Consider the following 17,181-nt stretch of genomic DNA (forward strand, 5'->3'; position numbering starts at 1 on the left):
CGCGGGCGATAGCGATTGAACCGGGGCTAAGGAGTTTTATTGTTAATGGGATGCTTCTCGTCCTCCCAGCCCCGGGGTGTCGACGAGAAATAACTGTTTTCGAATCGTCGATACATCGCAATAATGCATGCTTTCACATTCACACCAACACGTGAGCACAGTGTCCTCACAGTGGAGGATATCGTTATGATACGTAATTTTTAGCGGTAATCGGTTGCCTGCAATAATGGCGTCTTTCTTGCCTTTCTAATGATCGATTGACATCGACTAGCAATTAGCAGTTGAATGAATATTTACTTCGCAGCAGCTACATTAGTATGAATTTAGGAAAATCGTATATATTACTTGAAGGTGAGGAAATAAAGAGATATTTTGGAAATGCAAAGATATTTTAAATGCTATATTATTCGTGTCTTTTTTTTGGTCCGAAAATAAACGCTGAAGAATGCCTAACGATTGGCAATGATAATGTATGCCCCATTATTAAATCTGTCATACAGACTTTCTGCACTCATACGTAACAAATTATTATAGTATAAACTTGGTTCAACAATGAAACAAACAATAGCAATTTAATATTGCTATTCCATAAGTCTGCTTCTTCAAATGTTTAATTTGTGTTTGAAATAAGGATTATCTACTCAACAGAGAGCGACAGTCTTTATCAGTATAGTTTTTAGCATAGAAATCTCTATGTTTTTCAATCTTTAATCTATGTTTATGATTTCCATAATTTTATTGTTTTCACTTATTGCTGTGGAATACGCAGAGCAAACGATAGAGCAAACGATTATAATTTTATTATATTTCTGCTGTCCGATGAGTTGTACGATTAATATCTGCTATCAATCAGCGATTAATAAATATTGACATGAAATATCGTGCCTCAAAACACCATTTTAAATTCTTTGAAATGAAAACATACAGCTCGTCCGTCCTTATATACGTTTAAAATACAGTTCTTAGAAATCAAGAAAAAGCTAAAATTGCTTCTTTTGTGTAACTCACATCACTCATACAATCCTTATAAGCTACAGCAGAAAATGTTTACCTCATCCTACCGTCTCCTGCTGTTTATTTGATATTTGAACCATTTTTAATGCGTACCATTTACACGTATGTTTACAATTCGCTTAAACAAATGTGAGTATTCACTAAACAACTCAATAAATTATCCTGTTGAGCTCTGGAGCAAGCACTTTCCTCCACTGGACATTGCTCATTCATCCTACACCGCACCAACCACCGTCAATCGTGCATTTCCAAAAAAGGGTTTTGGGTTTTTATTATGCGTTAAAAGGTTCGAGAGTGCTGCAATAATTACCGCAATATGGCCTCCGGGGACGGACTGGTACCCGATTGTCCGATCGCCCGATGCACCACTTCCGCTGACCGGTGTGATTCAATTAAAACCGTTTAATTAATCCAATGACTGGCACGTGCAGCGGCCCGGGTCACCGGCGAGGATTAAGTATGTCCTCCACAACAGTTCCGCGATCCGCGAAATGAGACGCCACACCGGTGGTGGCGGATGTAACGTTGGTTTTTCGGTTTTTTTTTGTGTTTTGTTTTGCTGGTGCCATTGCTTCATCACCGTGTCCGTTCGATGAAGGGCCATGAGGTGTGGACCGTCGTCCCTGTCAGCGTCTGTTAGCCTCAGGACATCCGTGCAGGTCGATTAATCACAAACAAAAACATGTGTTTCCGGTCGAAGCACGTTCCACATCCCGTTGCATTTTTCGTAGCGAGCCCACGCGAAACAGCTCCACCCATTTTGCGTAACGAAACTAGCACACAATTGGCAAACATTCGCCCGAAAAAAACATCGAACTGCAGTCCACTCGGTCCCCAGTTAATGTGGCGCACGATTCCTGGCGAACCATGGCGGCGCAAATCGTTTGATTAATTTGGGTAGTCGCACTGGCTCTGGCCCCGGCAGTTCCGAAAGAGCAGCGGGGGTCGTGGTGGTTGATGTTTACTGGCACAACCAAAAGCACAACCAACTTTTCCGCGCACCATATCCAATCTCGGTCGATCGGCCAGTCGTGATCCGTTATAATTTGGTCCGGGTCCCAAGAGAGGTACCCGGATGAATAATTTGCCAAACTTACACATTTCCGATGCTCGGTAATAAATGAAAAGCACACACACGGAAACGGAACGGAACGAGGTAGGCCACAGGCACAGGCCGATGGAGCGAGCAAAAATCGAATCAATACGAGGTTCCACCAGAAACCGAAACGGAGAATTGGAAAGCCCATCACCCAAGGGTTGGGCAGGAAACGTGCTGCGGTGGACTCAACCAACAACGTGCGCAACTGGCGGCAAACAAACAAACCCAACACAAAAAAAAAAAGGCGGTTGGAAATCGGAAAAATCCCAAAACGGAAACGTGGCCACGCTGCACAAATACTGTAAAACCGGGATTTTCACGAACCAAAAACAAAAACCTCAACAACGATCCACCATCGTATCGTCCTGGGGGGGGAAGTCCTGGGAACGTGGAAGAGAGCAAAAGAGAGACAGAGAGAGGTCCTGTCCATGCAGTCCGTATGGATCGATGGATAGATAATTGTTGCAAGTTCATCATTTGGTTCGCTGGTGGTCACCATCGAAAGCGAGACCACCCAGAATTGGTGTGTTTGTACTGCAGTTGCCCATGTCCTGGCGCTCCAGTGTCCTGGCGCAGGTCTGCTACCTTTTTGCCACTGCCAGCACCAAGTATCGAGATTTTTTTTTTTGTTTGGTGGAGAATTTATCTAGTGAATACGAAAAAATAACAAATTACCATCATGGTCCATGGTGCTGGGGTGTTACTAAAAAACTACCAAACGGGCACGCCAGAGGCGGGAAGGTGGGGAGAAGGGGGGTCACATATCGAAACGAAAGCAGAAAACAAAAAGAAGATCACCCTAGGCTGGACGGGAGGCTGGCCACTCGGGAGGACGGGTTGTATCGCAATCAATTTAATCGTCTCCATCACACAATCGGACACAATTAATATCAATTACAGTGCCGGGCGGAAGGCAGACATGCGAGGGGCAACCGTGCGCGGTGTCCCATCGATGGACGAATGAAAATTAATTAGATTTTTCTCGAATATACCTTTCGTTCCCGGGGCATTGCCGGAGACACACAACCCGGAAAAGGACACATCGTGGTGCTCCTCTCTCTCTCTCTCTCTCTCTCACCTCTTTCTCAAAGCGTGCCGTGTGGCGTCTCGTTGAATTCGGTGCCGGCGGAAAGGCGTGAATCAAACACTAAACGACGACGCTTGTCGAGAGCTCGTGTCGGGTTGGAAGGTTGTTTGCGGATCTCGAGATTCCTCCTCGTAGAATCTCTCCGTCCACATCGTGCATATGTGCTTGCAATTAACGGAGCCATTCGACATTCGGCAGCAGCAGCAGCAGCAGCAGCAAGTGATGGAAACCCGTTGGAGACAAACAAAGGGGCCGTCGGGTGGCGCCAGTGTCACCGTCAACGCAAACGCCGCCAAGTGTTGTCTGTCCGCTGTACGGGCGCAACACGGAAGAACATTGAAATTAATTGATGTTTAACCACTTTAAGCCATCGGAGTGATGTGATGAGCCCCCCACACACACACACACTGAGCTGCCGAGAGAAACAATAGAACGCATGGGAGGATAGCGAAACCGGATTTGCAAATGGGGAATGCAAATTGGAAAGCGTTCAAAGCGTTGTTTTCCCTTGTATCTCATCTTGGGAGCATGTTTGTCAAGTCGATTGCATTGAGCTGCAAACTCAATTTTCAACAACTTCACACACGAGCGGGATCTTCCCGGCCTTTCTGCTACATGATGTATTGCTTTATGAAACATTGAATTTCTAAAATAGTACAGCTATCTTCCCTTGAGCTGCCATGTATAGGCATGTGGAGGTGGAGTGCATGAAAGGGCACATAATCTCTTCATCGAGTGTGCCCGCATGAGCTGCAATTTTGGGTCCCCACAAAAAAACTCACACAATGGCCCCCGCTATCGTGCGGTGCGCAACACAATTCAACGTTAATGATCCAGAAAGAAAGAGCCACTGCCACTGGAACGGACAAGCTGGAACTGTACTTCCTCTATCGTTCAACGCACGCTCTACATACTTGGGGATCTTCCGTTGCTCTTTGCGCCTCTTGGCTGCGATTCCTAACGAGAAGTTTTCTATATTCTCCTTACCAGAAAAGGTCGTACCGACACCAGTTCCGGGCAGAAGATTCTATGACAGGAACTTCCGTGTGCGTATCCCACCCTCCAGAAGCAACGAGGCGCCGGTAGGTGGATGGGTAGCCGAAGGTTGAGTTGCTTGCACGGTTCATCCTGCTCCTATTCCGGCGGCCGTCGTCACGCCGTGCTGTGATGACGGCGTCATCTGAAGGCGTTCTTATTGTGGCGAGCATACTTTCCCTCCACTTGACGCAGCTTAGCCAAAATTAGATTTCGAAAAGAGTTCGCAAATCGCTGTGCTCGGTGTGAGTCATGTGGTCGCGCTGTCTGGGAGCAGCTCAATGCGGCGCTGTAGGAGGAAAGGTAAGACCCAGCGGAAAACGAATCTTAACACCGAAGGATGTCCGGACGATGAAGTCACCGTGAAAATATCATCATTAAGATGATTGCCGCTATTATGTTGGAACGCGGGAATGGGGATCGTCCGTACAATCATCGTGTACTTTGATTTCTGGTATCTCTGCCTCCCACTGTTTGTGTGGTGGCTCGAAGTACGGCAATTAGGCTCTTTTCATAAAAAAAAACAAAAACTTGACTCTCGTCATCGCTTTCCTACGAATGTTTCCAAGAGAATTGAAGAGAACGAAAAACGCCGAATATCAGTATCATTTGCAGCGCTACGTAGTTGTTTCGAAACAGAATTATTCTAGACTAAAACAAAATTCATTTTCTTATGTAGCATTTCAATATTCGAATAGTTCTCAGCAATTCTGGAATCTCTTGGCTAGATTTGACCAAAAAAAAACTCACGTCCGTTGACATCACAGTTCGGAAAATAGACAATATTTGTGAGAATATTCATGCCAGAAAACAGCCAAATAGGATCCTACAACTAAGCTGGATTGCCCAAATCCCTGCAAAGAAGCTGTAAAAACAGCTGTTAACCAAGTCCCAGAACAGAGTTGGGGTTTCGCAGGTTCTAATTTGTTTTAGACAAATTATTTACCCAAACAGGATCCCGCGGTTATCATCCCCGCGAGGAGTCGATTCCTGTCGGTATTGAGTCCTCCAGACCTACACATCATGTCCGTCGAGTCGTTCAAGGGCTTTTCACACTTAAGTAAAATAAATAAATAAACGTTCACGTGGTTCGAGAAACTACCCCATTGATAAAATCTGTGCATCCGAGTCTATTATTGTTTAATAGACTCGAAATTGTTCTGGCGACGGGTCTATTAAGCGTTAATAGATCCGGTCACATACATTTTTGCAATGGGGTGCTTTCGGTTTTCTTAATTTATTTTTTGACCACCGATAAGCACGTAGTTCCCAGCCACAATCCTGTAACTGGACTACAACCCTGGAAAACTGTTTTGGTTTTAAGGTTAGAGATACGTTGTACTCGAGAATTCCGTTAAAATGGGAAATTCTAAAGATTTTTAACTATTTCGTATTTTTAACTATATGACAGAAGCAGCTAAAAGTTATTTGCAACATTCGCCGTCGGTGTCGTTGGAAAAAAAGGCCTCCCGACCGTAAAATCATCGGCAGCATTTCGGAATCCCGCCAAAAAAAACCGTCGGATGCTCCGGTAAGTTTTAAGATTCGTGTTTCTGCAAGAATTTGTTTCCTTATCAATCAAATTTTCCTTCCAGCAAGCATCACGGCAAAAGATCTGCTCTGTTTAGAAAAAAAAAGTGGGATAAAATGCAAAATCCTGTTGATCGCACTCAAACGGATATTCGACGAACGTTTCGGGCAATCCTTACCGGTGTGGCACAGCAAACAAACAACATCCACCGAAAAAAGCCCACAGTGCCAAGTGAAACCCGGAACGTAGGGAATCCGTATGCCCGTGACGTTTTCTTCAAAAACACCAACATCTTGGAGATCGCGGCACAGATTATGGTTGGTAGAAGCGAGCGTAAAGTGAACGATTACGCGAATGCTCTGTATAATAAATACGTAGAACAACCGGCGCAACGGATTCGCGATCCTTTCCATCGGCTGAAATTCAGCAGCCGGGAGGCGGAAGGACTGTTCCGGATGGCGTTAAACGTGCCGTTTGAGAACGCAGAGCAAGTGCACGCCTACCACCGGATGCTGCTTCAACACGGTATCCGTAAATTATGCCTGGTAGACATGACCCGGGGCAACATTGTCCTCGAGGATCAAGCAGTGGTGGTGAACAAGTTGCAAAGGCGATTCAACTATTGGTCCGGTAAGCTAGACAAGCTCACAGTCTATCTGGAAGCAAGAATAGCCAATCGTGCGAAATCCGGTCGAAGCGTATTGCTGGAGCAGCTGCAGAACCACTCCACTTTCTCCAAAATATGGCAAGCCCTGGAGCATTTCCAAGCTCGAATACTTGATGATCTTGAACGTGCGAGCGAAGATCGTATATTAGGTGAGATTTGGAATGATTTTCGGTTCAACGATGACGCGCTCAATAGAAAGTATAAATTTGGCAAATACTGTCCGACACGAACAACATCGGTTGCGCGTTCCAGTGAGGATGTTTCCATACCTAACGATGTCATGCATTCTGAAACGGTTCTTGCTACCCCCACAACATCTAGAAATTCACAAAGAGTTTTCTGTCCCCCGGAGTCTCAAACAGAGCCAGAAGATGGATGGGTCGCTACACAGCACGATCATCCGTGTCGACCATCAGATAGAGTCTTCTCTCACAAAGAGACCCAAACAGTGGTAGAAACTAGATCGGTCGCTACACAACATGATCATCGGTGTCGACCAGCAGAAAGAGTCTTATCTCACAAAGAGACCCAAACAGAGCCAGCATGCAGATTGGTCGGAACACAGCAAAATCATGGTGCCAACGAGAATATTACGACAACAGTTATAGCTGTAACTGCTGCTCCAGGGGACAATGCTCCGGTAGTTCCACTCGCGGAACCGTACACGCTAGAAGATATCAAAGGAAAAACGAACGTATACGAACTATTAACCACGCTGTATACGGACAAATTCAAGAAAACGTTGGGTGTTTCCCAAAAGGAGCTAGCCGTTAAACGATACTACAACTTACATCGCAATCTTTTCCTTGCCGGCAAGCTACCGAATTCATTGCGTCTACTCACGACTGAGGAACGGGAAGCACTCCAAAATCCTTCCAACACTCAGTCTCCACTGCTGCAACAGCCCTCATGCAGTCGGGACGGAACGGAGCAACGGAGCTCTGCTATCGTGCATACAGGAACAGAGCCAGCGCCATCAAGCGCTGAACTTAATGCAATGTTCAACTCGCCTGCTTCTGCTGCTCCGGAAACAATACCATCCAGTGCTGAACTAAACCCTATATTCAACTCTTCTGCTTCACCTACTCCAGAAACAGTACATTCCAGTGCTGTACTGAATACTGTGTCAAACTCGCCTGCTTTAGCTACTACGGAAACAATACCATCCACTGCCGAACTGCGTACTGTGTCCAACTCTTCTGCTCCGGCTGTTTCGGAAACGATCCCCGAAAAGCAGCCTAAGAAGAATGTTGCTCCAGTGCGGAAAAGGCCCATCGTATACGATAGTGATCTTTCAAATAGCGATGATTCTTCAATTGTACAGTCTGCGCCTACGTGCAAACGCCAACGTGCTGTTACCTACCTAGAAGATTCTATCACTGGAATAAGTGAACAGATAAATCGTGGCAGTCCTGCCCCCGTGTCCACCTCACAGCCGGTGGACACACAGAGCTCGCTACAATTTGAGCCACTCGTTTGCTCCACACAGAACATAGATCAAGAATTAGCCCCTTACACTCCGGGAATTGTTACACAGAATGAACCAGAATCGCAGGAACCCAATCCATCTCCCTCTGAAGCTAATACAACGTCAGTAACGCTTGTCCATCTGCCTCCAGCAATACCAACATCGATGAACCAATTGCCTCCAGAAACGCCAGTGGTGGATCTGCTCTCTTCAGAATCGCCGACATTGGTGAAGCATGAACCGCAAGAACAATTGCCCGGAAATTATTCCAGTTACGAGGGATTTGTAGAGGTTGTACCGGTCGACTCTCCAGAGGTCATATTAATCGATGATTCGACATTATTTACGGAAGACGACCTAATCATTTACGAACCTGAGGAAATAGTCGGTCAGGAAAGGATTATTCCAACGAGTCCCACTATGTCGCGTATAAACGAACTATTCCGTTTTCCACAGCAAAATGCTGATTACGCTGGTGAACCATCATCCGACATCGGTACAACAGGAGTGGTTGGTAGGTAATAGAATGTCGAAATGGTTGTTGGTTGCATTATGTTTTAAAACCCTTATCTTCTCTATTTTTCTATGCTAATCCAAAGGCCACCCCACAGAAGACGTGGAACAGCTGTGAAGCCGTCGCCGTCATTCCGTCTAGCCACATCATATACTACCGTTTTCGAGCGACCGCAGCCACACTTTGAGTTTCTGGTTCGAACCGAACTTCTTTCATTTCGCTACACACCCTATCCGATTCATTGGCCACAGTGTAACGAGTTGCAAGAAAATCTATTAACAACTCAGCTGCGATTATCTGGTAATGTTAAGCGTACCGTGGCCCTGAAAGACCGTGACGTGGTGCGGCTTTTAGGTTTTCCACCCGGTGGGCGTGGCTGGCGGGCGCTAGTTGCGGCCCTTCGACACGTAGGGCGCTTCCGGTACGGACCAAACGAACCATTACGACATTACGACGAGCTGCCTGTGGTAGAGAAGGTGTTGCAGCTCTATCTCGACAGTGTACCGCCGTGTCCGCCCGAAGGAGGAGCAGTCATAACGTCAGTTGGACCTAGTCCAAATGCGAACGATGATGCCCCCGACGGTAGCTGGCAACTTACACCATTCAACTATCATCTGCACACAAGTAGGGCTCGGACTTCATTGGATAGTGAACGGTCGGAAGATGGTGACAGGTCCTTAGCTGCTTATCTAGCCCCGACCGTAGAGCGGCAAATGAAAATCTGGAAAGCAATGTCACGCGATCAAACGAATGCAACGGAAGCAATAATTTAATTTTTCAAAATTAATTGTTGTTATTAGAATAGCTTGTTGATGAAGTGATGAAGATCTTTTGAATACTATTTTACACAAAAAACCAATTTGTCTTCTTTCACTGGAGAGGAATGGAAATGGGAATTCCTTCCTACTGACTGATTTGATAAGATATCACCAGCGAAGCTTTACTGCTGTGGAGAAATCGTTCTGCTAGACAATGAAATGCAAGCATTAGTAGCACGATTGTGTGTTGGGAGAGTTGATATGAAATTTTTATTCAAATAATTCAATAACCTATCCCTTCCTGGGGCAGGCGCATCACTGACACTCAACACACGTTCTCACGTTCCCTTTACATTTATACCATATTGATGGATAACATCCGGCCTAACAAGAAAAACCTAAACAATGCATTTTCAATTCCAACATTTCTAAACGATACTTCCAGTTTTTTTTCCTTCCCTTCGGCTAGTTCTTTTTTTTTGGATAAATCTAAAGTAAAGCTGGAAGAAACAATTGACTGTTTTTTTCAATTTTTTTAAAAACAAAACGCAACCGTGCCAATTTACCCAATGTGTTTTTTCGTTATAGTGCATTCACTAACGTATATCTTACGGGGCGGGATTCCATGCAGCCGATGTGCTTTCGTGAGAAGAGAAGCAAAATAAAAAACAGAAATCACCGACTGACGTTTTTAAACTAAGGGAGCTTCTGAGCTATCTTCATAGATATACTCTATTTTTGGAGCAACAGAATTATGCTGTTTTCTCTAATTCATTATTCAAACATTCCGCTATTTTTTCATTTCCATATACATATACCTTTTTTATGGATTACTCTATAGGTGCTATCTTTAGTACTGGTCTTGCGCTATCCGTCATACTAATAACGTTGCCAGCGCACCTATTTCTTCATCGCGCGCTTTTACTCCTGCTATAATAGTTACTGAAGTAAATCACATTTGGCCAAACAAAACAAAAGCAGCTAAGAACAATCGAGAACAGGAGAACAGGCAAATAGAAGTATCATCTTTTGGATAATACTGTGGATAAGAGAAGATAACTGGTATTGATGCGCCGAAATATGAAGTGGAAAAGAGTAAAATTTAATTTCGAACGGTGGTGTGGTGGGTAGAATGACCAAATAAGTACCGTAGATTACGGTGCTTTGGAGGCTTAGTAATCTAATGCCCATTCGTTGTCTTGCAGAAACGCATCGACAACCTCTTTCATCGAATAATTCGATATCAGTTGATCTTGTGTTAGTTTAACGCGTGTAACGGGATCGAAATGCCCTACACGCTGAAGGTGCTCTTCAATGTCCTTCCGCTCGTACGTCATGCCGGACGGGGTAATCACAGGATCTACTAGCAACTCGAAGCTAATTTTGCCGCACAAGTAATCAGGTACTTCACGTTTCTAAAAACGAATAGGAAACATGCAAAATCAGATATCATTGGTGGTATCCGTATTGAGCGGTTTCTCTTACCCGTCTTCTTTCGTCTACTTTTGCGAACAAGTTGTTTAATTCAGTCATATGATTACCCTGAAAATTCGAATGTGATGTAGTGTATTAGTATACTCATCCAAGTAACTCAACCCGCAACGAAGCTAACAAGAACCTCCTGCTCCTCTCACTATTCACTACTTACGCCTTCACGTTCAATTTCTATGGCCTTTTCCTTCGCCGTTTCTTCATTGATCGTATCGTCGAGCTTCAGCTTTGCTAAACGATTCTCCATATCTTCCGTAATGAGCCTGGTGCGGAAGAAAATTGTGGGATAAGAAAAATGGTATAAATGGCGATACGAACACTTCAAGTTCGTTCAAACAGATCTAAACGCACCTATTTAGATAGGACTGCAGCTCAATTTCTTGGCATATTCGCTTCTCCTCCTGTATGTTCCAGCGCTTCTTTCGCGCAAGACGAAGCTGTGATGCAATGTCGTCGCCAAAGTTGAGCTTCTGTTCCTTCGCCAAATCATGCGCTCGTTGCAAATGCTTTATTGCTTCATCAAAGGCTTCCAGCTCCATCAAGCTGAGACCGAGGAAGAAGTGGCCCTTGACAAGATTGGGATCCATGTCCAGTGCGCGCCGACAATCACTGCAAGCGGTCTCCCAGCGTTTCATCTTTATGTGGCACAGGGCACGGTTCGTGAAGTAGGTGGCATTGGTGGAATTTTTGATCTGGAAATATGCAATAAGTTAACAAATGCAACTATATAGCAACAAACAATGCTTAAATATATCAATAACAATTACAATTATCTTCCAATTTTACTGTCTGTCTGGTACGAGGGCTTAACTTCACATCCCAATCAATAGAAATGTAACAAAAATAATATTTCATGCGTTTGTAGTGAACCAAAGCGCGGCACGTGACACCACATTCCAGGACATACGATACAACTTCGGCATGCCACATTGGCGTAGGTCAAAGCCCAAGAAGCCCGGGATATAATCCGGGTAAAAGTGTGCAACATAGGAGTACGGTTAGTTGAAATTTCCATTCAGTCGTACCGAAACCTTTTACCTATCTCCGACCAATAAACTCTAGCCAGTCATAATTGTTTAGTGCTTTAACCACAAGTGGAAGAATGTGCCCAAAGCATTGATTTCCTAGTCTAGTGCCACCAGACCAAAGACGAACAACAATTCCCTACGTTGGGGCTATGACGAACACCTAATCCAATTTGTAGCGCCAAGCGAGTTTTACTCTAGAACGTGTTTTTCATTCATGAAACACACAAGAAATACGTCATACGTTAATATCATTGCCTCGTGCAGTGAAAATGCAAAGGAATTTTCCATTTTGTGACTGTGGCGATGGACACTTGGCCGGTTATTCCAGGTGTTTAACATGCGTAATCTAAAAATAAACATTCGCTTTCACTAGCTAGCTAAATGCCATTCCTCTTTGTCAGACATTTCATTTAGTTGTCCATACTGCAGAAGAGGACTACATTAACATAATTCATGCAACAAAGCTGCTGAACGGTACTGAGCCCCGGCGTTGGTAAACTGGCTCAAAGCCCAAACGCTGCCTAACACACGCAGCAAACGTTTGGAGGTGGCCAAGGGTCGATTCCCTATCGATAAAACAATAACCTTGAAATGAGTTAAAAGCCCTAAATGGCCCACCTATCGTCCCTGATAGGAGCTCCCTTCCACTTTTAGCATGCATCACGAGACGAGGTGCCACTGTGGACATGTTTGCTACATTTTAAAATGTGTCCCGCTGGCTCGAGCGAAGAAAAAAGGGTCAAGCTTTGTTGATGGTTTCGTTATCAATCACCATAACAGCGATAGAACCCAAAATTTGCCGAAGTTTTCCTCCGAATCCGCCCAAACCCAGCTGATTGACGGCACCGACGAGGTAGGCTGGGACGCACGCTGATGGAAAGGAGGAGGAGTAGGATCATAGCAATCTGGTGCAGGATTTTCGTTTGCCGTGTTAATGGGGATCAGGCTCTGCTTCAGCAGCCTGCAAAACTTACAATGGCTTTTGTGTACAGATTAACGGCATCGTCGTATTTGCGGGCGGAGAACAACCGATTGCCTTGATCCTTCAGCTCAACGTCCGAAAGGTTGGCCGTCGTGTACATATGTTTGCTCATCTTGGCGACCTGAACCTGAACCCCTTCACAACACAAATTCACAGGCACCACTCAGCGGCTGATACGCAATTTTACTTTGTTGTTTCAAAGACACCACCAGCTCCTACTCGTTTGAAGAAAAACGCAACGCGAGTTCTAGGACAGCTTCATGTGTCCCTGGGCACTAAGCGTATTGGTATTACGAGTACTAGAGTTCTTAAGAATCCAAAGCTTGGGAAATTCTCTGCAGATTCCCAGGACGGCGAGCGTTTTTCCTTTTCTCGATTTTCCTTGAACTCGAACAACACAGTTTTTTTATTGTTTCTGTTCAACCACCATCTGTCATTTCTCCCCAGACAGAAACTCCCAATCGGTTATGCCCACCGGTTATGACTAACGTTTTTGTTTTGTGGAATATTTATGGATGCTCATTCGATTGAGCGAAGCAAATGTTGTGAAGGGGTTCAGGTTGATTTTCGGTTAAATTTTTGCTATTCCAAACTATAAACTGCTCCGTCTTTTTTTGCAAACCTCTGATTTACACTGTTCCTATAACGATAGCTTTCCATACAACAGATCAGCTGCATAAAATATCAATTCCGGAACAAGGCACAGTGCGCTACAAAAAAAAAAACGTGAGCAGATACTTACACTGTTTTCGGCGCAGGTCGTTTAAGATCAATATTAAAGCCAAACTATATCAAGGTATTGAAAAACAAGAGGCGACACACTCTAATCACCGTTCATATCAACTTTTTATTCGATGCCAGTCCCTTCCCATGCAAATAGATTTAAAGGATTGCCGTTGGCTATGATAAAGGGCAAGTTCGCATTCATTCATACGCCTGCTTCAATTATGTTAACCGGCGGCAGATAGATGAACTTAAAGCGGTCGTTTTACATACAATTTCTTCTATGGAGACGGTAAAGAACGGAACGATAGCTTATCTGCTGGTCTTGGGATTTTCTTTGTCATTTTCTCATGTCAATAGATAGTATCTTCACGATGAACGTTGAAGAGCGGAAAAGGAAACCAACAAATAAAAGTAGCATTTTCCTATTGTGCAATCCTTTCCTCATGGATTGGCGCTTTTCTTCGATCATACTTCTCCCTCTCTCCTCATTTCTGCTTCATTCGTTCTACTCCCAGCAATCTTCGTCCCTTTTGACCCATAATTTTCTTATCGTTAAACTCAATTCGCTTTGCTCACTCTTCCTATTCATGTACTCGTTCATCTGATCTCTTTTCTCACATTTAAAACGTACAATTAAAACGGGGTAGGATGTACGCAAAGAACAACGTCCTAACAAAAATCAATCCTTCGGCTGAAGAAAGAAGGATTCCATCGTTTCCATCGTCCTTGCTTGGTAGAGAAATTTGTAATTGGATGTAGTAGGATGGGGGAAAAGTGTAAAATAACATGTCTGATTTCCTGTACTTAATACATTAAAAAATGTTCAACACATCACCATCGACACCAACTATGCTGCTGTGGTCAATGTTTGTAACTTGATCTGAATTGGTTTGGGTACAAATCGCCCTTACTCAGTGGCAACACTGTAAATGAATAGACCATTGAAAAAAGAATGTTTCGTATGAACGAAAAAGGAAGAGAAGATGCGATGGTGCTCCATGAATAGTCGAGCAGTGCCTAGCAGTCGAGTGGGGGGGCTTATCCTCACTGATGTCCGTGTGAACCGAGGTTGATCTGGTGCACCAACCGCTGACCCCACCATCCTTCTAGATCGAACGGAGTGAATCCAGGCAACCGCGTTTCAGCTCCACTCTTGTAGAATACTGGCGGTGTCTGGCTTTTGTCGGTTGTTATCTGAAATAGACAAAAAATGAACCAATGAGAAGACGATACTTCTGCAGACCATTCAATAACGATAGTTGCTGTTGCAGAGGTGACCAGAGATGCGGAAGCGGAAGAACAGTGCGCGCAAATTAAAGTGAAAGTGAAAGTGTTGGAAAATGGACGCAGAAGAGAGATGGCTACGTGATGGTCAACCTACACTAGTCCATGCTTCGTTGATGTATCGAATCAGCTCATCGTGCTGCGAATGTTGCGACTGAGACTGCTGATGATGATTCGGCTGCAATGCTGCCGAAGATGAGCCCATCGCAGCTGGGGATGAGGACGATGACGGTGCTCCGTTGTTCAACGCACTTCCAGCTCCTCCTGTACCATGGTTTTGCTGCTGCTGTTGCTGCTGTTGCTGTTGCTGCTGCTGCTGCTGCTGTGACTGGTAGGATGGCGACGATACCGCCGAGTGGTTATGTGTCGCCGAAAGATGCATCTCTCCTCTGCTCGATCCAGTTTGCATTCCCGCCGGCCTCCGCATCATACCCGGTGACCCGGTGACCATCGATCCTTGCCGACTGAAAGGATCAGCGTGAGAAACAGAGAAAACAGACATTGTTTACAGCGAAAAGAGCGGGAGAGCGATATGGATAATTTATTTTAAGACTCCAGCCGATTGTAAACAAATCGACTAAACGGAACCGGACCAAACTGAACCGCGAACACAAAAGCGCCTAAAACAGCCAACAGTGAAACGACGTGCGGCAGGCGCGTTATCCGGCACAAGGTCAAACACCGCGAATCAAAATCCGCGCTGGGCAGAAACGCATCGATGTGACCCACCGAAGAGTACGGCACCTTTCTGATGGCGGGACGACGGCTGATGCCAACGTATGCGGAAGTAAAATATCCGTCAGCTTTTCCACTGCTAATTCGGCTCCCTTCTCCCACCACACTTCAACCGATAAACACCGTTCCGCTAACAACACACTTGGCGTTCGGTCCACTTACCCCATGTTTCGGTCCATCTTTGCGGCCACGAAGATTCTGCGTGCTCGGTGCAGGAGAGCGAGGGTGAGTGGGGAACTAATCCGCCTCAAGTAGCAGGAGAAAGTTCGCACGATGCGCGACACTGAGTGTAGGGGTGGGGGGGGGGGGAGAAACGGCGTAGAGATTGTTTAGTGTTGGCGTTTTCCGATTTGCAGCCGCCCCGCCGCCAGAATGCGCTGCTTTCTCCGTCCACTACCTGTCCAGCTCACAGCGAAACGTTTATCGAGGTCGAACCGTGACGACCGAGATGATTTATGCTTTTACTGGGAAGGGGTGGTAGTGGATTTGATGCACGCACGGAACTCCCGAAGCCAAACAAGAGGATGGTCCTGGTGCGTGCACGGGACGCGCTGCGTGTTTCGGTCGTGTTGCCTTTTTTGCCTGGACAACGACAACGACGAGGACGGGCAAAACGAAAACGAAAATAAAACTCGAAACGGTCTCGTTCTTCCCTCCGTTTTCCACAGTTTCAACAGTTTTCCTCCGTTTTCCACAGTTTCTCCTTTGTTTTGACAGGCCCGCGCATTCCCACTTAACCAAATAACGGAAAACCGAGCAAGCGAGAGCGCCCATTTGTCAGCACTGCAACGGGTTCGGAATCACAAGAGATAGATCCAGCGATGGGCCATATGCTTGCCGTTGCAGTGCGATCTATAGATTTCCGAATTCCACTAAACTTTTCTTTCTTTTTCTTTGTTCTCGGTTCTTTTCGATGTTTTTGTGACATTTTAAATCAGAAAATAATCTTCTTCTTCCAAAGATAGCTTAGGACAGTGAAACCGATGGAAATGGAGAGAAAAATGCAATTTCTCTCAACCTCTTTGATTCTCATCTCCAGAGAGTATGGGGCTTGGTTACCTGGGGACCTTTTCCCGCGGCCGTTGACGGCTCCGTTCCGCGAATTTCTCGTGTCTCGTTCGTCGGTCAAGGTTGTGTGGATCGGTGGTAATTTCTACAGTTTTTTCGTCGAAAAACATTTGTCGCTACGCCGTTTTCACGAGTCCGAGAGGTAAGCTGGGAGGAAAGGGAATATCGTGGCCCACAAGCCAACGAAAGGAAAAATCCTGTTTTTACCTGTCGAGAAAAATCGGCACCCACACAGCGGCAAAGTGCGCTTGGATGCATTTTGTTTTGCCCAGCCGGAACCCGCCGACTGCGATGGAGGGAAAGAGATGAAGAGTAGAATTCTGCAAAAAAAGCTAACGCCGTTCCCTCTTTCGTGCTCTTCTTTCCCGGCAGGTGGTGCAGCGGCTGACCGTCGTCCCCGTCATTCCCGTCATCTTCTTTGTGTGTCTTGTATTTCCCTTTCGACGCGTTCCTCCGGTCGCGGACTCGTTCATAAAACAGCATCCAGAATCGTTGGCCTAGGTCACTCCGCCAGTTTCCCCAGAATCACTCGCCAAAAGACGAGGCTTTTTCGGCGGACCGGCGCACGGCTGGTCGAGCGTTAACCAAGCTTGATCCCATTTCATCAGTGTTGAAGCAACAACTGCAGCTATGACAGACATCCGGGTAAGTAAAGTGCTAAAACCAGGACGCCACGACGGGTGTGGATTGTTTG

At 45.5% G+C, this 17,181-nt stretch overlaps 4 protein-coding genes across 5 annotated transcripts in view; 2 read left to right on the forward strand and 2 right to left on the reverse strand.

Annotated features, from left to right (window-relative positions):
- Positions 1-5,617: 5,617 nt before the first annotated feature.
- LOC125952555 (uncharacterized) lies at positions 5,618-8,648 on the forward strand. Its single transcript, XM_049682088.1, has 3 exons — positions 5,618-5,766; positions 5,831-8,415; positions 8,501-8,648. The coding sequence occupies exons 1-3, from the start codon at positions 5,759-5,761 to the stop codon at positions 8,530-8,532; spliced, it is 2,625 nt and encodes an 874-aa protein (XP_049538045.1). The 5' UTR covers positions 5,618-5,758; the 3' UTR covers positions 8,533-8,648.
- A 994-nt stretch (positions 8,649-9,642) lies between these two features.
- On the reverse strand, positions 9,643-13,080 carry LOC125952568 (E3 ubiquitin-protein ligase CHIP). The gene is made up of 5 exons (XM_049682114.1): positions 12,667-13,080; positions 11,016-11,356; positions 10,822-10,927; positions 10,659-10,715; positions 9,643-10,588 (listed from the first exon to the last, which is right to left on the reverse strand). The coding sequence occupies exons 1-5, from the start codon at positions 12,784-12,786 to the stop codon at positions 10,346-10,348; spliced, it is 867 nt and encodes a 288-aa protein (XP_049538071.1). The 5' UTR covers positions 12,787-13,080; the 3' UTR covers positions 9,643-10,345.
- A 416-nt stretch (positions 13,081-13,496) lies between these two features.
- Positions 13,497-16,137, reverse strand: LOC125952576 (nuclear pore complex protein nup54). 2 transcript variants are annotated; one of them, XM_049682126.1, is made up of 4 exons: positions 15,817-16,137; positions 15,582-15,702; positions 14,782-15,148; positions 13,497-14,594 (listed from the first exon to the last, which is right to left on the reverse strand). In XM_049682126.1, exons 2-4 carry the CDS (start codon positions 15,596-15,598, stop codon positions 14,445-14,447), a joined length of 534 nt encoding a protein of 177 aa, XP_049538083.1. In that variant the 5' UTR covers positions 15,599-15,702; positions 15,817-16,137; the 3' UTR covers positions 13,497-14,444. The 2 variants fall into 2 exon arrangements, with proteins under 2 accessions (XP_049538083.1, XP_049538082.1); XM_049682125.1 differs by having other exon boundaries at positions 15,582-16,137.
- A 379-nt stretch (positions 16,138-16,516) lies between these two features.
- Positions 16,517-17,181, forward strand: part of LOC125952549 (DNA topoisomerase 2) — a 7,331-nt gene continuing 6,666 nt past the window's right edge. Inside the window, exons 1-2 of the mRNA XM_049682072.1 lie at positions 16,517-16,629; positions 16,860-17,132. Coding sequence (XP_049538029.1) covers positions 17,118-17,132 — 15 coding nt within the window. The 5' untranslated portion in view covers positions 16,517-16,629; positions 16,860-17,117. The remainder of the gene's footprint in view (positions 16,630-16,859; positions 17,133-17,181) is intronic.

The sequence above is a fragment of the Anopheles darlingi genome, chromosome 2 (assembly GCF_943734745.1).
Source record: "Anopheles darlingi chromosome 2, idAnoDarlMG_H_01, whole genome shotgun sequence".
Lineage (NCBI taxonomy): Eukaryota > Metazoa > Arthropoda > Insecta > Diptera > Culicidae > Anopheles > Anopheles darlingi.

Excerpts from the sequence above, each read along its gene's own strand:
- LOC125952568 (XM_049682114.1), bottom strand. The coding sequence starts at position 12,786 with ATGAGCAAACATATGTACACGACGGCCAACCTTTCGGACGTTGAGCTG. Across the intron at positions 11,357-12,666 it reads ATCTGTACACAAAAGCCATT|ATCAAAAATTCCACCAATGC; the intron begins GTAAGTTTTGCA and ends GCATATTTCCAG. Across the intron at positions 10,716-10,821 it reads TAGAAATTGAACGTGAAGGC|GGTAATCATATGACTGAATT; the intron begins GTAAGTAGTGAA and ends TCGAATTTTCAG.
- LOC125952576 (XM_049682126.1), bottom strand. Across the intron at positions 14,595-14,781 it reads TCAACGAAGCATGGACTAGT|ATAACAACCGACAAAAGCCA; the intron begins GTAGGTTGACCA and ends TGTCTATTTCAG.
- LOC125952555 (XM_049682088.1), top strand. Across the intron at positions 8,416-8,500 it reads CGGTACAACAGGAGTGGTTG|GCCACCCCACAGAAGACGTG; the intron begins GTAGGTAATAGA and ends GCTAATCCAAAG.